At 41.3% G+C, this 20,013-nt stretch overlaps 1 protein-coding gene and 1 long non-coding RNA gene across 6 annotated transcripts in view; one reads left to right on the forward strand and one right to left on the reverse strand.

Moving 5' to 3' along the window:
• MGARP (mitochondria localized glutamic acid rich protein) overlaps positions 1 to 20,013 on the forward strand; it is a 26,020-nt gene continuing 6,007 nt past the window's right edge. Inside the window, exons 1-4 of one of the 4 annotated variants that reach the window (XM_050320520.1) lie at positions 1 to 196; positions 1,669 to 1,772; positions 2,844 to 2,946; positions 7,514 to 7,792. In XM_050320520.1, coding sequence (XP_050176477.1) covers positions 112 to 196; positions 1,669 to 1,772; positions 2,844 to 2,946; positions 7,514 to 7,792 — 571 coding nt within the window. In that variant the 5' untranslated portion in view covers positions 1 to 111. The remainder of the gene's footprint in view (positions 197 to 1,668; positions 1,773 to 2,843; positions 2,947 to 7,513; positions 7,793 to 20,013) is intronic. The other 3 variants (XM_050320519.1, XM_050320522.1, XM_050320521.1) reach the window with 3 other exon arrangements.
• The window catches only part of LOC126642683 (uncharacterized), a 26,518-nt gene continuing 14,743 nt past the window's right edge, over positions 8,239 to 20,013 (reverse strand). Inside the window, exons 2-4 of one of the 2 annotated variants that reach the window (XR_007629499.1) lie at positions 12,154 to 12,267; positions 11,826 to 11,965; positions 8,239 to 9,774 (exon numbers count right to left, since the gene is read on the reverse strand). This is a non-coding gene — a long non-coding RNA (uncharacterized LOC126642683). Of the gene's footprint in view, positions 10,117 to 11,825; positions 11,966 to 12,153; positions 12,268 to 20,013 lie in introns of both variants that reach the window. The other variant, XR_007629500.1, reaches the window with a different exon arrangement.

The following is a 20,013-nucleotide window of genomic DNA, read 5'->3' on the forward strand; positions in this document are numbered from 1 at the left end:
GTTCCGCCCCCGCGGCCCGGCGGGGCGGGGATCGCTGTCTGTCTCCGCAGCCCGGCTCCGACGGGCACAGCCGAGTGCCCGCTCCGCTCCGCTCCACTCGCCGCCGCCACCATGTCCCTGTGCAGGGCAGCCTCGCAGGCGCTGGCGTTCCGCCTGAGCAGGGCTCCCGCCGCCGCCGGCCGCCTCAAGCAGCGCGGTACGAGCCCGGGTGGAGGTCACCGGGACGGTGGGAGGGAGCGGGGCGGGACGGGCAGGGGCGGAGGGGACGCGCGAAGGTCGCGGGCGGGCGGCGGGGACGCGGGGCCGGCAGCGGGGGCGGGGGCGGCGGGAGCCGGGCACGGCCGGTCGGGCACCCCCCGGCTCTAGGGAGCGGCTGTCCCGGAGCTCCGGGCGATCCTCTGGGCGGCCGAGCCCGCCGGGACCCCCCTTCCCCTCGGTTCGTGGCAAAGAGAGGGGTCGCTGCTGCATTCCCTCGCAACCCCCCCAGAGCAGGGAATAGCGGGGTACACATCGCTCGGGAGAGCGCTGCCGGCCCCGCGGGAGAGCGGGGATCCACCCGGCGTGCCGCAGCCATGGCTTTTGGCGCATCAGGGGTTGTGTAACCGATGGCAAAAAAAAAAAAAAATATCCCTGCCAGCCGTGCTGGGTGATGGCAGCTCGCTGATGCACTCTCCTTCTATAGCCGTAAACCTCGGATAGGAGGGTTAAGGAGAAACTGCTACGGAATGACAATATAAACGTAAGGAAATCCATTAGGATGCCTGGCTATTGAAGAGGAGTGCGAGAAGTGTGTCATGAGACAGATGATGCCAAACATAATCTGGCACACGATGTCAACGTTTTGAGATTGCGACTATTTTTGCAGCCTCCAGTTGCAGTGCTCAGAGCCATTTTATCTTTCCTGAGCACTCTTTCGATGAGATGCTTCTCATCTGGGATCAAGTCAGGAAATTCAGCTGAAAGCTTTGTTGACCAAGAGAGTTACGCGTGTTTTTCATGTGTCTTTTTTTGAGATGTATAGATGAATCGAAGACTATAGCAAGCATCAAAGCTGCAGGAACAGTGGACACAAATAAAACGTGTAACACTGATGTTAGAGTCAATGTGTACCCAATCAGGGATAAAATTGTGTAATCCTACCTATCTGCCCTGCTGACCATTTCATGAGGTTAAGGTTGTGTATCAAAATGTCAGCAGTCTGTTTGGGAATAAAAGAACGTGAATTCAAAGGAAAAGGCTTTTTTTCAAATTCTCTGTTACTAAACTGAAGAGAATTTGTTACCTCTGCTGATCATAACAGATGAGGACAGACTAATTCTTTTACATATGGGACTTTTTTACATTCCTTTTTTTCTTTTTTTCTTTCTTTTTTTTTTTTAACATTTCTTTGTCTATATAGACTGTATCCAGTACTTGGCAGCTGATGGCAGACAGCGTAGTTCAGAGAAAAACTCACACTCTTAGGAAGAGCTCAGCCACGCACTTCCTTCAGTTGGGAACCCCGCCCCGTTGTTGCTCAGCTGTAGGAAATGTCACTAAGCTGTACCTCTCTGTTTTGTTGCATCTTTTTGAATAATCCTGTCCCAAACAGTCTTCAGACTCCATCATTCTGTTTTGTGATCGTATCTTAGCAGCATTTTACATCGATTTACTTAATGGTTTTTATAGCACCTCTTCGCCAGATGTCATCTGGGAGCGTTCCTGGCTCTTCTGGAGAGAATATGATTATCTATCTCCTTGCTGGTGCTGCTGCTTTTGGTGGTTTATTTTATGTAAGTGTTTTGGGGTGGAGCTGTTTGTGCTTTCTGAGTTGGCATGCTATAAGGTGTGTTCTGGGTTAAAGAATATGGTCAAGGTTCAAACAGTCGATAGAATGTAGACAGTGTGGCATACAGCTGAATACAGCCTGACTTAAAAATCAGCTCTAGAGAACTAGTGAACCTGCATGCCTATTGTTTGCCTGTTTCACTGTTGCTTTGGGAACTAGTGCTGGGTCTTTCTTAGTGGAAAGCATATTTAAAACTATGTGAAATGAATGTGTCCAAAGCTGGAGTGAGGCACCTGCCTCTAACCCCTTGCCTCTTCTTATCAACCACAAACATTAGGAATATCTCAAGGTGGGCAAGACAGATGTGAAATAAGCTGTCTGAAGCTGCAAGGGGAAGATTATGAACCTTGTTAATTTGGGCACTAAAAAGAAAGAATAGCATTAGTTACTTTGAAAAAGAGTGTTAAAGTTTTGTAAATATCTGCTTTTGTTAAGCTTTTCAGTAACCATTCTCTTCCCTGCTTTTAAATATGTCAGACTCTGTGCTTCACATCCCTAAATCCTCCATTTTATACCTTACATCCACCCCCCTTCCCCAAGATCTGAGATAGTGATTAGCACATCCTAGGGAGGTAACTATTTCCCTGTCCCACAAAAAAAATCCTCTTGAATGGTAAGTAGCTATTTGTTCAAAATACCAAACTTGTTTGATTGCATATCCAAAGGAATAACAAATTCTCCTACTGTCACATGTTTACCACATTAGGAAAATAATAATAATCTTATGGTAATTATCTTTTAAAACACTGTTTTCAATTCCTGAAACACAGCAGCACTCCAAAAGGTGCCTGGTATATTGTATTTGCTTTCTAACAATGGAGAAATATGAAATGCATAAATATGTTACTATGGCAGGTTGTTAATTTTTTTTTAAACCTTGCTTAGCATAAATTTTATGTGCCTTTTAAGACGGGCAGTAAGCACTTGCTTAAAAACCCTTCTCTGCCTCTCCCCTCTTTGTGTTTGGTAACTCTGTAGGGATGTAGCAATAAGTTTAGGTGTAATTTCCTTTCAGGCCTACAGACTAGTCAGTTCATCCCGCAGCAGGTTTATTGACCATATGAATGTTCTTCACGAGAGAGCTGAGGGGCGGAAAGGCAACCCTTGGTCAAGGAAGGGTGAGTTGAGCTCTTCTCTCTTGTTCCCTGGGTACACAAGGATCTGGAACAGATTTCTGGATTGTCTGATCGGGCCTTAACATTGTCCAAATCCTTGTCTGAACCGTGTGAGTGGGAGTCAGAACAAAGGTGCTTGTGCAGCGTTGTTCTGTTACAAAGCTACTGCTGCACAAATTTGGGGAATGGCGTTAGTATTAAGGCAGTGAATCTGGCCTTTGATCCACCTGTGAGAGTCTCTGTGGATTTACTGGAAGCTTAATGAAACTTGACTAGATGCATAATGCTGTCAAAATCAGTTTTGTTCTTTCATTTGTTGGCGGGGGGCGGGGGAGAAGATAATATCTTTTTCTCAATCAACAGGTTGGGTCCAGGCCACGTGCCATCTGGGAACACAGTTCAATAGGGGGGAAAAAAAAAGCCCCTACATTTTTTTTTTAAATATTCTAAATTGGACCAATTTTTTTTTTTGTCCCAAAACTTTGATTTTGTCCTTTTTGATTTAGGGTTAAATGAAAAGCAGGAACTCCGTAAATGTATGGCAAATCCTTACTTAGTTCTTCGTGCTTGAATAATTAGACCATGTTAGTTCAAATACTTGTAATGGAATGTTTTCTCTGTCTACATCAATTAATGTTCCAGTGGCATTAATGTAAAAGATAGAACTTTGGCAAGCATGGCCTTCCTAGGAAAAGCAATTAGAAAAATTACTTGAGGAACTTTATATATTTTTATTTAGTTGCTATTTAAACAAATAAATAAACTACTAAAGCCAGAGCAGTTGAAGCTCTTCTTTATTTTTTCTGATGCTGACATCTAGGGAATTGATTTAATATATTTGCATGCACACAAAGAATAGATTTGAATAAAGTATGCTGAGTTTAAATTTTGCTTTCAATGTGAGAACATGATTTGAATTGTCTGCCTCTATAATTATTTCTTTTGAAGCTGTTAGCCTTGAAGTTCCACAACACATCCTTTGGTTTTAGGACTTTAAAATTACAGATTTCGAGATTTAAAATGCTAAAACACCTTAATTTCATTTTACTTAAGCAGCTGTAAGCAATACAGTTTTTAAACTCCATTCTTTAAATGCTGAGAATTCAGTCACAGTTTTAATGCAATCCTTCCTTGTCCCTAAAATAAAAAAATAACCAGGACCAAAGGATATAACTTCTCCCGCTGACCTGGTATCCTCCTGCTCAGGGCAGAAGTGAGGGTTACCCTTGTTCCATTCTGACTGCCACAATCAGAAGAACACAGTAGATGTGGAAGCATTAAGCAAACCCCCTAGTGCACTCACAATGGTATCAGCATGTTCCCTCCTTTCTCTTAAGGTTCACTTCTGCAAGGTACTGAGTTTTCACCCTAGCCTGCCAAAATGTTGGAGTGGGATATACCTGCAGGGTCAGTGGGGCTGTTGGCTGTTGGCCCACTGAAGGCTAAACCTGTGTGGCCCAAGGCTGGGGTAAGAAAAGTACTCAGTGCTCTGCAACTTACCTAATTCTGAATTTGGGTACGCTCCAGACACCCCATAATCTGATGCTTTGTGCTGCTTAGTGACTTACATAAACGTCACAGCCAGTGGCAGATGATTGCTGCCTCCCTTTTTATTGATAGGAAGAAGTCCATAAGAAGTCCAGAACGTTTCTAAGGCCATTCAGTGAACACAGTTGAAACTTGTTTCCTGTGTTGTTTTCAAAATTGGACTTCTGAATAAATGCTCAGCCTGGAATTCTTAATTGGACTTCTGAGAAGCTAATTCCAATTCACAATACAAAACTACAGTTGAATCAGCTCTTTTTAAAAATCCTTCTTTACTCCCAACTGTGTATTCCCTAAAGAGGTTTCCGTTCTTACTTTTCCTACAGAACCCTCTGCGTGCCTTCTCAAAAAAAGATAACATCCCTCTTCCTCCCCCTTTTTTCCCCATTCCCTGCATAGTTGTATTTTTGTGTGTATCTCGTCCTAAAGTGTTACCATAGTATTGCTTTTCCCAGAAGTGCCACTGCAGCTTCTTTCCCTGAGCATTTAGAGTCAGTCCTTACACTTTTTCACAGCAAGAACTGCTGATAAAAGCAATTGAAAATTCTGTTCTCATAGCAATCTGATATTTTTTTAGGGCCACATTAAATCAAGCTCAAAATAAGATCTAAAACAGGGCTAGTAACCATATGAAGTGGTGGACAGAAAAGCAGCACATCAAACAGCACGTCCTTGGCATGTTTGCTGCATATGCTGTCATAACTGAAGAACTTTCTAGGTGGATGAACTTAATGCTGGGGAGCAGCTGATCAGAGAGAGAGCCTTCTGATAGGATTTTTGTGGTTTCTGATCCAGGGGAAGATTCTCCCCTTGTGCCTGAACCCAAAATGCCTATTACAGAGCAAACAAGTCTGTCAAAACAAAAGAAACAATCAAATCCTATTTTGGGCTTGTTTGTTTATTGGAGGGTTGCAATTATACTTAATTGTATTTTAATTGATGATTTCAGACTTAAAAAAAATATCTGATAGCAAATCTCCTGTAGCTCTTTTTAACTGAAAGCTACTCTCAAATTTAGGGAGCGATGTAAAAAGCCCCTGGCAGAAGCTGGACTCGAAGTAGCAGTAGAAAATCTGGGACATCATTTGAACTGTAAAATGATGTTTGGCTTACAGGACATTCTAGTTGCTTATTTAGCAAATACTGGGTTTTGTCTTCCATTTCTGTGTGTCTCCTTTAAACTTGTTCCTGATTTCCTTCCTTTTTAGCTATGACTTTTCTTTTTAACTTGATGCAAGCTGATTCAATCTTTCTAATCTATACTCTGCTTTTACACTTTCCAGACTAAAATACAAGGGAAATCTCTTTCCAAACCCGAGGAAGTTAAATACAAACAAAGGACAGTCGTTCACCATTGCGTACCTTGCAGCCTACCTTGGGATGACTTTATACCTCCTATTGTAAAACTCCATACTTGTGAGACTTTAAAAGAACTACCTATGTTTGCAAGGCCAAACCATATTGAGCTTATTACTGAACCTGCTTTGTAGAAGGCAGTTCTGAGATGGAGAAGCTGGCTGTTCTGGATGAATGCACTCTATATTTGACTGTCCAATAAAGTGTACTGAATGCTGAGCTTGGCTGTTAGTCTGTTCTTTGTGTAATGAATTTAGTTGGTTTTTATATATATCTATGGTGTTTTCTTAAAGGGACATGATCAGGTTGCATAATGCAAAGCTTTGATTTTTTTTTACTGAGCAATGAACGGACTTGCCTTTAAACCTGAACACAAAAAGCTAGGCTTGCACTAGCATAAGAAAACCAAGAGATAAAATCAATCTGTTTAGTTTTTAAACAGATATAAAAGAATAAAATAAATTCTGACTATGTCTCTTTAAGCTCTTTTGTTTCAATACTCACGTAGTTTTTACACTATATTACAAACTTTATTTCCAGTTCTGTTTTTTTCACATGGTGAGTTGGTTCTAGTGGTGGACTTGAGATGAACACTTGGTATATAACTTTCTTTTGTTAACTTGGTGTTAGTGCATGTCTGCATGGTGGTTGTGCATCTTTGTTGCTTTGTGCTGTTAGTTTTTCTTGACTTGTCTCAGTTGAGTTTGAAGTAATGCATGACGGGGAAACACTGGTTTTTTTCAGGTTCTAAAGAGCCCGACCCACAGCAGTGTAGACAAGTCTTTTAAAGACAGTTGGGACTTGTAAGAAGAAAATAGTCATAAGTGGTCATATCTTCAAGAAAGTGAATCCTGACCACTTAAAATTAGCAAGTTATTTTCTTACTTGTATACACCTAGTTTCAGTAAGGGTTTCATTCAGCCCTGCAGACCTTACCCTTCTTATGTGAGCCCTGTGGCTCTTGCAGGGGTCACAGGGCATTCAATATGTCTTTAAAGAAAGCAGGGGCAGTAGAGATGGCAGGGCACCTGTGGCAAGAGAAGGCCCCAAACCCATCTGAAAGCTGTTAACTCCTTGGGTTCAGCATTACTGTAGCTATTGGCAGCCAAGTCAGCCACCTTGAAAACATCCCTGTGCAAACTGAAGGCACACCTTGGCTTGCAGCGCTTCTAAGCTGCGAGAGCTTCCAAGCAGGTTAGCAAATGTCTTATTCCCAGTGTGTTAATTCCACTGCTGGGTGCAAACAAGGGGGGCGAGAGTCGTGCTCGCTGTGACACCTGTGATAGCATCATCACTGGCTCTTTCAGCAGAGTGGGTTTGAAGCAGCACTTGGCAAAGTCCCTTTTTATCCTTCCCTGCACTCCCACCTCTTAGAGTCACTTGCTTTAAGCCACAGTTTCTTTTCTTATTCCACTGAAGCAGTTATGAAGCTCGGTAATTAAGAATATGGTTTCCTCATCTTGTAAACAACCTTTTTTTTAGTGCCCCATTAGACAATATGGGGGGATTAATTACTGATTTTTTGCTGGTTTTTTTTTCTGTTTATTCTGATCCCAAAGCTTAGCTTCCCATTTTAAATTTAAAGGAGGATGGTGGTAAAAAGTAGTTGATGAAATTTTTGTTGCATGCATGCACTTTACTCTCTTTATTGTATTAAATAAATCCTTAGAAGGTGATGAAGAGACGGATGAAGTCACTGAAGCAGAGAAAGCCACGGAAGAGGCTGATGCAGCTGATGCTGCTGGACCCGCAGCACAGGATGAGAGTGCTGGACCCGCAGCACAGGATGAGAGCTCTGGGGAATCCCCAGAAGCTGGAGGGGAGAATGACTTACTGGCTCCAGAAGCATCCCCTGCTGTGGAGGAAGCACAGCAGGAAGCTACTGCTAATTCAGAAGCTGCTGCTAATTTGGAAGTTGCTGCTAATTCAGAAGCTGCTGCAGTGCAAGGTTAACTTATGAATGTGGTTTTTGAGTGTGTTGTGTTGTGCCTCTTACAGAACATTAAGAACAAGCATCAGTGTCCCTAATAGAGTTTGTCCTGCAGTGAAAACTAATTCAGGTGTTATCTTGACATATATTATGAGCGTAAAGTAATTAAGGTTATTAAATCAATGTCTCTGAAAGTGTCCTGCCTCTGGCACCAGAACTACTGTCTAAAGCAAGTAGAATGAAACCTTTATTTTATTACCCCATCCTATTTCTCTTTCTTAATATCTTTTATTAAGTTGAGCATGTAATATGATCAGTTAAACAGTTGTTTTAGGGACCTAGTTCTTAAGGGTTTGTTAAGAAATTTAAACACTTTATTTCACTGGCCATTCCAAAGATAATCATGCTAAATAATTATACCTGTGTCAAGGTAACTTCAAAAGAATCTTGCATAGGAACAGAAATGGTGTCATGGTCTCAGTTTTAATGATAAATACAATACAACATCAGATTGGAGTTAAACTTTAAAACTGATTGATGGCAACATATTCAGTATTTTGAACTGTGAGGGTGTTTGAAACTTTGGTTTACTGTGCTTTTAAAAAAAATCATAATAATGCAAATGCAAACCTATCTGTAATTTGCACAAGATAGAGGAATATAATTTATTTTGTTTTGGGGTTTTTTAGCACTTTTTTTTTTTTTTCCCTACTAACCTTGAGAGGTTCTATCTAAAACACAGGTCAGACTGAGACTAAAGGTATTTTGTCCACTACTCAGTGGTAGGTTGTCACAGTACCTTGAAAGGTGTTAGAAGATTCTGGAATTGTTGTTGCCTTTTTCCTCCGTGACTCCAGTGAGGGATGGGTGCATCTTAACTGCCTTTTTAACAAATGAACTTGAGAAATAGTACAGCACTTCCAATGCCTTTGTGAAAGGTCTAGGTATGAATGGGATTTTAATTCAAGTGTGAGTAGCTCCTGTGCTTGTCCAGGAAACAATCCAGTGCAAATAACATTTAAAAACAATACTTAGTCCGATCTGCTATAAGTTATACAGCTGGTAGAAAGTAGAGGTAAGTATGTTGGTAGTGATTATCACAGCTTACATGTAAAAATATTTATAAGGCAATTATAAAGTTAAAATATCTAGAACCTTAAAAATTTCCATTTCTGTGGAAGTGACCATTTCATTTAGAAAAGAAGCAGATGTTCTAAGAGATATGTTTTAAAATGTCTTGCAGAGTTTACCTGCTCTACAGAGCAATTGCAAAATTTCACTTCAATTTTGTAAGTGCTTGCTTGTATTTGGAAGTGGTTGTATATTCCTTTCATAGTGTTTATCTAGAATTAACTGTTAATTGTTGGATAGGGTGGGATCTTCTGTATGGTAAGTATTTCTGCCATTTTTTTTTGAAGAAGAAGCATCTATAGTATCTTCCCCAAGACACATTGTGCACAAGTTGATAAGATCTTGGGAGGAAATGCTTTCCTGTGAGGGTGGTGAGGCTCTGGCACAGGTTGCCCGGAGAAGTTGTGGATGCCCCATCCCTGGAAGTGTTCAAAGCCAGGCTGACTGGGACTTTGAGCAACCTGGTTTAGTGGAAGGTGTCCCTGGTCATGGCAGGGGAGTTGGAACAAGGTGGTCTTTAAGGTCCCTTCTAATCCAAACCATTCTGTGATGATTCTGTGATAAAGTCTGAGGATCCCATTCTGGACACAGTGGTTTCATGTTCTTACTGATCCCTATTTGACGAGGAGGAATATGTCTTGTAGCTGTTAGTTACTGCTGGTGTTGTCTGGAAGTGGAGGAGCTATTTAGAAATTACTGATTTCTTAGATCTATTTTCTCTGGCACCATAGTGAGGAAAACAGCACTAGAACCACACTTCCGTTATGCTGAGATTTACAGGGGTCTCTGAGGGTCATCTCGGGTGTCCTCTGTCAAACCTTGCTGCAGTGGTCATTCTTTGCTGTGCGGTAGAGCTGGCAGAAACAAACCTGTGGGATATAAAACCGTCGAGAAACTAAAAGTGAGGGAGTGTCCTCCCCAGCGTAGCCACTGCCCGCTGCCTTTGGTGTTCCTGGGGCGTTAAAACTTGCTCCTGAGCACAGCCCTCCTTGTGCCACTGGCCACCAGTGAGGATTGCTGTAAATAGCTGCTGGTGACAGGTGTGTCCAGCCGAGGGTGAGCCCTGAGGACCTTGCCAGGGGTTCACATGAGGTCATGTCCCTGGAGCTCCCTGTGAGCGCTGTGTAACCGGAGTCCTGCCCTGGGAGGCTGGAGAGGCTCCAGCTGCCAGGACACCTTAGCGCTCACTGCTCCCCTCCTCTGGGCCCTGCCTGCAGGAGAACAGATCCTGGAGCAGGTCTTCAGAGGAGTTGTGGCCGCAGGAAGGAAGGTCACAAGCAGCACGTGGTCTTAAACTGGTCTCTCTTTCCTTTAAGCTGTGTAAAAGCTGGTTTTCACTGGCATTGTACTTACAAGAAGATGGGGGTTTTGTTTCAAAAGTTCTCTGCACTCTCTGTGCCGCTTTGCTCAGTGTCTACTTGCAGACAACAGCTGTTGTGTTTTTGAAAAAAAATTGTATTTCTACCTAAAATCCTTCTGGATGTACCTTTCAGTTTTGTATTCAACCATCTTTATAATTTGTGTTATCTCCAGTTAGAGGGGGGAAAAAAAGTGTATCTCCACTTTTACTGACATAGAGAAGAATTTTTCATTGAAAACTTTGGAAAAAAAATTATTTATTTATTTATTTAAAATTTATTTCTTTACTTACTTACTTAAGTAAGTTTTATTAATTTTGTTGGCAGTTTGATGTTGCTTCTGCAGATGAAGGTGCAAGTATTTTTATCGTTACCAGCAAACCTCTGCTTTTTCAAATGCGATCGTTTTAATCTGTAAGGCTTTCTGTAAGGTTTAGAAGTGCCAGGTGCCAACAGAGTGTGCGTATATATATATATATATATATGTATATACACATCTATATATACACATAGGGAGTGTATATATATATATATATATATATACTTATGGAGTATTTATAATGGAGCTTGTGTCCAGCTCCAGTATATATACCTATGGTATGTATACAGATAGCATGAGTGTGTGATTATACCTGGATGTGCAGATAAAATGCCACCCAAGCCAAAACAAATATCAAAGAAACAAACAGAAAAACCTCCCAACCCAGACTTGGAGGCAGATGCTTAATACTTAATCAGGGTAATTGCTGTTTCAGAGAGTTAATTACAATTGTACCTGCCTGGAATTTTCTCCTCACCTCTGTTTAAGCAATTTACAATCCACTACTGGGATCTGGAATTCTGTGAAATACAGCAGCCCAGAAAAGTACTGTGCCATGTTACTCAGTTTCCAAAGTTGTAGTTTCTTCTAATTTCTAATTTTCTTTCCCTTTTTATTGCTTGAGTTGTCATTCTTGGCCACTGCCTGATGCTGGTTAAGTTCCTGCTGTTCTCCTTCTAGTGTACTCTGGGTCTAGGGACCATAAATTAAGATAAGTTTTTCTTTATATAGCAAAATACTATAAAATGCACAGATTGGCCAGCTGCTATTTGGATTAGACAGGGTTGTGACTTCTAGTTTTTGGATTGCCACTATAAACTTTTCTCCAACTCTGGTGTTGAGGCTTGAAGTTTTGGCATTATCAACTGGAATAACAAAACCAGTTAGCCCCAGTCCATGCTTTCTGGGACTCCTGACTTCTGTAGCACAGGTTCTTTTCTAATTTTCGAAAAGAAAATGGTCTCTTCTCCATTTGTTATTTCAAATACCATTTGGGTGAGTGACTAGGTTTGGGGAGGATTAGTGTGTGAATGTGCCAGTGCTTTCCATGTCGAGCTTCAAATGACATTACAATGCCAGTTGTCTGCAGCCTAGAGAAACAAATATAGGCTGCTCTGGACAAGAGTCGCTGCTTTCGGGACAGGACTTTTTGCTGACCCAATCGTACAGCGATGCCAAGCAGACAAAAAAAAAAAAAAAACCTGGCATGATCAGTGCACATTGTTTTTGCTTGGTAACTTACCAAATTCTGGGTGTGCTGACACTAGGAGTGCTTTGAAAATGGCCAGAGAGTCCTCAGAGTTATTTGCAGTTGGTCATATTTGAAGGCTTTCAGAATGACGCTGCTCAGCAGGACAGACACATCCTTCTAGTCATTTGTTTCTGTGAGATGGAGGAATGAGGATTATTTTCCCCTTCGTTGAGCGTGGCAGATTAATCTAGCTAAATTAGGCTCTAGAAATTTGAACTGTGTGACTATTATCCTACTGGGGGAGCATTGTATCTGTGGAATTTCCATTGGGTATTTCTGTTTCACTTTCTTTATCTGTCTCTTCGACTGCTGCACTTACCTTTTATCTCTCTGATTGGCATACACTGGCCACTAGTCTCTTTGCTTTTCCTCCTGTCTTTCCTTCATAAAACCAAGCTTGTAGATGGGTCATCATAGGATAATTGGAAAATCCCTGTTGGAAGAAAGTGAACAATATTTAGAAAAGACTTCTGTAAAAGTTGTGAGCATCTGAAGACCTAAGCTGGTAAATGGAGAGACCGTTCATTTTTGAGCAGCTTAGCTGAAAAGAGAATTTTACAACATGCTTTGGAGGAGGAAGATTTTGGTAAAAGGGAAAACCCCCTAGAGCTTCCCAACTAAGAGTGCAAACAAATAAATGGGGGAGAACTACCTAAAATAACTGTCTTCCTATTTGTCTATTGTAGAGCAATGAGACAAGAAACTTCTCAAGGAAAGATGAAAGCTGGTAAAAGCACATACAGTGAATAACGCCTAAACGATTGCCATTGTTAAGGGGAAAATAGACTTACTGCTTTTGCTAACATTTATAGCTCATTGTCAAGACTTGAAAAGAATCCTGAAATAACTGTATGTATTTAAATTGGAAAGCAAGAGCTCACTTTGAACAACAAAAATTGTTGGCATTTACTTTACCTTAAGTATTATTACCTGTGTTTGAAAATTTCCTGTAAATACAGCACCCACAGGAATACTATTAGTGAAAATTTAGAGGAAAAAATGGCAACAGGGACTCCATTCTGCTCTCCTGGGGTGGCAGTTCAAACCAGAATGGTTTGGTGTTAATTTTTGGGCAATGTTTCTCTTTGCAGAGAAAAACATCCCTTTCGGAAAACAACATATTGAACTTTTCTCCCTTGAAAACCAAGTGGGTAAAACCTGGTGCGTTACTTTGTATGGGGAATGTTTAAGAAAACATCTAACTTAATTAGGAGGTTTTTTTGAACATTCTGGAGGATTTAATACATCAAATTATTAGTGCATTTTCATATATGCCTATTATATTAACTTGCACTCGTTTTCCTCCTGATCCATTCCAATCAGTGACTAGACATGATTCTGTGTTTAAAGCAGACAAACAAATGAACACAATGCAAGTTGCTTCTCATTGCTACAAACCCATGTTACAGAATATAAAACAAAATACTTGAAATTATATGAGGTATTATAAACTATTCTGGATTAACGTGACATGCGCTGTTTTGCTTTTATTCTGACCATTACAGGCTTCTCTGAACCTTTTTGAAATCCATTTAACTTTGCATCTATTGTAGAATGAGTTCTCTTGAAGTGAGTCTTCTGGTCATTAGTATGAACTAATGAGGCTTTTCTTGGGGACTAGTGACCTACATCAGGCACAAACAACCTGTGACATGTTTGGTTGATTGAGCTTGTTTCTCTTCTTTCTATATGGAGTACAGAAAATTTTTATTTTTAATAATGTGGTTCACAACGCCATGGTTTAGGCTCTCAGCTGGACCTTGTGGATTTTTATCTGGGTTACTTATGGATGGGATTGCAAAAAGGAAAACTGTCAGATTTTTATACTGGCAGGATTATTAGAAATCCCAGCCTTCCTCTGTTCATCCAGTTTCCCAAGACCTTGGGCTCTCAGCCTCTGGTTTAGGTTTATCCAATGGAATAGCTGAAAAGCCAAGGGGAGAAAACTCCTGATACCTGTGGGCTCTAGCAGGCTGTTGCAAAGTAGGAAGGGTAGGAAGGTTGGGGCTGCCTTCATGCTGTGTCCAAACAACAGCATGGTCAGGCCAGGGCAGTTCCACAAACAGTATCTTGGCACAATATGGACTTCAGCAGCTGCCAGCCACTGGTTCTTGTTTTGGGCATCCAAGGAACTGATCAGACTGACAAATAACCGGTGCTTCTCTAAATAATTGTTGTTTCCTTGACTCTGTTTAGCATGTAGAACTGAGAGATTTATTTTTCCTTGTGTGAAGAAGCCCAAGTGCTGATTTCACAGTGCCTCACAGAGAGGTGTTGGTCTGTGGTTAACCACCCAGTACATTTTTTGCTTTTTAAGCCCAATGTTTAGGTGTTCAGTGGTTTTTCTTTTGGAAGAGTAAGTTGGATAACTTGGTCTAGCTGTTTAGAATCCTAAATGCTCACTGAATGAAATACCAATGAGCAGAGAGAGAGAGAGCATTTCAGGTGGTCCTGAGTGACATTCCTGGGGTGTGGGATGTTCCTGGTGGGTATCTGCAAGCCCTCCGTGCTGAGCTCCCTGTATCTTCCTGGCCAATGACACCTGAAGCACTCGGTCCTGTTCCAGGGACAGATGCACAGTCCTGCCTATTTTCTCCCAAGCTGCCTTAGCGGTTATGATTTCCCCCTGTTCCTCTTGCTGATGTGGCTGGTGGTGGTTTGAGCCCCCAAGAACAGAGGGAGGAGGTGCTGAAGCCAAGTCAGCTGTGCCTGGAGTGGCAGGTGGCTTCTAACGAAAGGATGGAAGGGGACCTTAGCTGTCACAACTACCTCAGGATTTGGAACAAAAGCCATTGTTGAACCAATTTCTTTCCATTTTCCCTAAAGCTGATGATGTGAGCTGAAGCTGTGATGAAGTTGTTAAAAGGAAACACGATTTCTTTCTGCTACTGCTGTCTTCTCCCCTGAGTTGGATTTTAAGGCAGCAAGTCATCCCTCCTACCCAGCTTCCTGTGCTCTGTTTGTAGCTTCTTGCAAATACATTCTTGAATTACTTTTCAAACTTGGCAGAATTTGACTTTTGCAAAGTTAATTCTACTCCACTGCCAGTTTTCTAAAAGCAGGTCTTTAAACTAAGAGAAGGAACTGGGAGTATTTTGCTCTGCCTATCCTAACCTTTCAGAGGATGTCCCAAGACACTCAGTGGATCTGAGTGAGGAAGCTTTATGTAAACAAAAGCATTGCACTTTAGTATAACTGGGTCTCTAAAAAGACTGTAAGTAAAATATTTCTGTTTTCACAATTAAATTTGTCTTCCTCCCCCCCTGCTGCTTTGGAATTGGTGTGTGACACAGGTTGTGTTATTGGCAGCTTGAAATATCAAAGCCTTGTTTTGTGCTCCAGCTTTGGTTTGTGCGCTCCGGGCAGATTCCATTTGTATTATGCTGGCTAACTTGTATTATTTTAGCTTTATAAAGCCAAATTCTTCTGCAAAGAATAATTTTTGAAGTAATTGGACCTGGCATTGTGCATTACAGATACCAGCCTCATCTTCACTGCTTAGGAAGAAAAATAATTGTGATATGAAGGATACTGCTTTAAGTTAAATGCTTCACTCAGAAAAGCATATTTTTAAGTATCTTTATAAATTGCAGGAAACTGGTACCTGTTCGAATATTTTTGCTGTTGTTTCTAACTGGAAACATCACTTTTCAATGAATCAAATGATTAGGATTAGAATTAAAATATGATAGTTTTAAATATATTGGTAGGGAAATGCGAAACTGAGGGGAAAAATTACAGACTGTACTCCTGTGAAGGCTGTGGTCATCCTGTATGGTCTTGTTATAAAAGTTCCGTCCTGCAGGAAGGAATCCCCACCTCTCCCTGAGCAAGGAAAAAATTGAATATATCTTTCATTTCAAAATCTGGAAACACAAACAGCAATCTTTCCATTTGTATCTTAAATAAGGAAAACTTATACTTACAAAGCCACTTAAAAATACAAGGTAAAAGCTTAAAATCCAGTAAGATTTAAAGATAGTTTAATTAGGCCTACAGGCTATTTGTATCACTCATCTATAATTTGGTATCACTAGATATTAAAAATCATTTATTTCTGCATATAAAATAAGTTTTGCTCGTTAGTTGCTGACTAGCTGCTCCTTCAGTGGAAGTGGAAAGTCTTGACCCTCACATTAATGTGGCTGGGTTTTTTCTGAAGGGCTGTTCTAAGCTTTAAAGCAGTAGTTTAAATTGGCACTCAGGAGACCTCAGTGTCGTAACAAAGGGAAAGTACCTTGCTCCCAGAGTAGTCCAAGCTTGGTTAGACAGAGGGCCAGAACTCCTCCCTCTGGACTCCTCTACTTGCTCCTCTTGGCACTGCTGACATAACTGTGCATGTGTAGAGTAAGAAAAGAAGTCAACTATCTGTTTCTTCTTCTCCCTAGTCTCATGTATCCTACCACTTCCTTCAGGAAGTGTGGTCAGCGCTGATGTGTGAACTAATGTGTGTTGGGGCACCGGGAGTTGGCTTTGTTAGCTCTGTTAGCACGTGTGGTGTGTGGGATGAAGCACAGCTTGGAAAATCCAGCTTTATGGACACTGAACACTAAAGCCTGACAATATTTGCCCTGTAGAAATGCTATCAGGAACATCTTCTACAAAAATGCTTGCAAGAACCAAGTCCGTGGTAGGTTTCAGATCCCACTTATCATCGTCAGTGCCGAGTGGATTCTCTCCATATTTCCCTTCCACCTCCCTGCTTCAGGGTGATCCCATAGCATGTTTCTTACTAGGGGGTAGGACATGACTGCCAGTGTGAGCTACCTTGATTTTGCCCTAGAGCTTTGTGTCCCAGATAAAAATCCAGGCTGATTCTGCGTAAAAACTCCCCCAGGAAAGTTGCAAAGCTTGTTTTAAAGGCTCGGAAGCTTCGGGGGGAAGGCACTATGCAGGCAGTAGGATCTGCCCCTCTGGAAGTCCATTCATGTGTGGGGCATTTTCTTTATTACTGGCAGGAGAAAGTCAGTCTGTGTGTGTTATTTTTTATTACCAGCTGGAGCAAAGATGAGTCAGTCACACAGGGCACACAAGTCCCTGCTTATCTTGCCTCTCTGTTCCGCTGGAGGAATGCTGAGCTCACTAATACTCACACAGTTCAATTGACCATCATGAGGATGCAGAATCATCCAGGATTTGGACTGGTTTCTCTTCTGCTGCAAATGCCCCAGAATGTGTAGTCCTGCACTCGCTCTCAGGGCTGCAACTGTAGCACTTGTAAGAGTAGAAATTGTCTTTAAAGACTGCAGGAGTAACTACTTTACACAGGAAGCAGTTTTTGGTGGTTTTTTTTTCCCTGAAATGATAGGGATAGTTTCCTAAAAATTGCATTTCTAAGTGGAAATGGTTTTGGACATTGTGCTAATAAGCTACTGGAGCTGTCTGATGCTGCTGCCTTATTTTAAAAAAAAAACCAAACCACCAAACACAAGCTTTCAAAACAAAAACACCATTTCCTTTTGTCTATAAAATCAATTTCCTTCGCTTTATTTACTCAACTCAAACCAGATGTGTTTACAGAACAGAACTGGTCTGGTATTGCATTTGGTGCATGTGTAATGTGCTCCTGATGGTTGCCCAGTCGTGTTCTCTTGCTGCATGCGCAATTTGGAAGGATTTATTTCCTCTCAAAATGGTTATCTTCTGAAGCAGAGGAGCTAAAGACCACTTGGGGGTGCCTGTAGCTGTCCTGGGCAGAAGCAGGTGGTGTTTTGGTGAGGGTTCCCTGTTACACATAAGCAGTGGGTGTTACACAGATGGCTGCACAGTGGATATGTGTTGGGGCTCTGACTAGCCTTGAGGATGTTTGTCCTCAAAATCCTAGGCATGTTCAAATCCCTTTGAATGCTTTGGCAACAGCTGTTGATGCAATATGCAAAGCCTAGCCCCTTGCCTGCAGTTAGTAGACATGATTAGTTCGATTTCCCTGAGACTTGAAGTTCCTTTATGTTGTTGTTTGCTAAAATCACAAGGCAGTTAAGCTCCTAATTCAGATCTCTAAGTGCTACAGGATACATAAATGCCTAGCAAAATTGAAGAAAGCTGTAGCCAGTGATACTGGGATGTAGCTACTTATCCCAGGGGAAAACCTAAAATTGACAAATGCCTGTTGAAGAAGCATAAGAAAAAAAAAATCTGATTTTCAGAAAAAGTAGCTAATATTAAACATAGAGGCAGAGAATTTTGCTGCCAATATAATAGCTTGTATGAAACTGTGAAGTATACCTTCTGTATACCTTCTGTAGAGTAATATATCCTACTAAGATGGATGGGGTATGTCATAACACACCAAAACCTCTATGAAACAGGAAAATTATGAAGCTATTGAATTCCACTGCTATCAATAAATTATTTTTTTTTTGGGGGGGGGGGCGACTTACCCCTACAGAATTAAGAAAAAGCCCAATGAACACCACTTTTGTGAATATAAGAGGAAACTAAAACCCAAGAACGTTCCCTTTTATGGCAGGTTTTAAATTGTGTGGGTCAGGGTGAAATCGTCATTTGACAGGAATGCTGCAGGTGGGTGTTTTGGTAAAGATGTGTTAGGAGTGGAAGGGGTATTGTGCTATATGGACAATAAAGCATCTGGGGCATTCAGTGGAAAGTGTAATATCAATAGCATTCAAATACCACATGTCCTCATGGCAGAGAAGCAGTTACAGAGGGAAGATTATTTTGTTTAGTTACACCCTGTAGAAATTACAAAAAAGCTGGTGTAAATGGACAAAATGGGTTGTAGGTTTCATTGCATGAGGAGATACAGGGACTTCAGATTTTCTAATTGATCATCATTCGGGAAACGACACAGAAGTAGTTAAGGTTCTATAACTCTTCTACAACTATATTTAAAAAATAAAGAAGCTTAAATTTTATTATTTGAACTATCCAAAGATAGAAGTGATTTCAGTTACATCTGTTAATTGCTGCAGAGTTTCATGGCAGGCTTATTAACAACTTTGCAATAATTGAACAGACAGAAGAGTAAAATCCTTCGTCCAGGGATTATGGAAAATGAGTCATCATTGTATCAGGCATAGATTAAAGTATTTTGTATGAAATAGGGTGTTACTGCAGGATTTTACATGGAACAACTGCGAGAGATTAAACTGGATTGAAAAAAAATGAAATGCATACAGATTATTAAAAAAAAAAAAAAAAAGAGAGAGAGTGTGAAATAGCACTTAGGTTAAATTTAATATCCAGGGAAACAAAAAGGAGATATTTCTAAACTTTGTAATGCTTTGTGCTACCAGTGGTCAGTAGGAGAAGATGCGAGGGACTCAGGCAGTATGTCTGATGTTCCTCTCACAGAAGACCCCACGTGTCACTCCCAAATTTGAAATAGGCAGGGCACTCATTCTAAGCTTGCCAGTTTATCATTTGTCTGGTGTTGCCCTGGGATCACAGCAATTCCCTTGGACAGAGAAAAACACATTGGCCTTGTGAATGGGATACAGAGCATTTGTTTCAAGATGTGTACGGACCACTAAAAATATGATGAGATTTGTTTTGGTGTCAAGTGAGTGCTCAGAATAGCCTTCATGAGGTTATAGACTGCTTCTTAATCCCATGTTGTCCAAAGCACCAGGAGACACTTGGATATCTGGCTGTAGTTGCAACAGGACAAAGAACTGATGCCAAAATGGTCTTTGTTGGCCAGTGTGAGTCTTTGCTGGAGATAATGCCTTAAGCCATGGATTATGACCCAGTGAAAGCTGCCCTGTCTGGTGTTGCCATGAGCACCTGCACTTGCACCAGCTCCTGCCATCTTTCTCTTCTCCAAAACAGCCCTTCAGCTGTGGCACCAGGAATGTGGCTCCTGCGGGAACTCTAGCCACGTGTGCTCCAGGAACGGATGGGAAAGCCACTTGAATATAAAAAAAGTACCAGCTGGAGATTTCTGCACTAAACAAGGACAATTTCTTTCATAAACACTGTACACTCATACTACAAACACAGCTTTTCAAAATGCAATGTCTGTCCCTGCTAGTGCCTTTGTATTTTAGGGAGTGACAGCCACTCCACAAAGACCTGGATGGACACACTGGGAGGAATCCCTATTTTGTTGCAGTAGATTGCCTCTCTGATAGCCATAGAGAAAAATTCAGACCAGAGACAAATTTTTCAGTACGAGTGGTATAAGTGTTAAATGTTAGGTTTCAGGGCAGGTATTCCT

The sequence above is a fragment of the Myiozetetes cayanensis genome, unplaced genomic scaffold (assembly GCF_022539395.1).
Source record: "Myiozetetes cayanensis isolate MyiCay16 unplaced genomic scaffold, myiCay2020 scf24, whole genome shotgun sequence".
Lineage (NCBI taxonomy): Eukaryota > Metazoa > Chordata > Aves > Passeriformes > Tyrannidae > Myiozetetes > Myiozetetes cayanensis.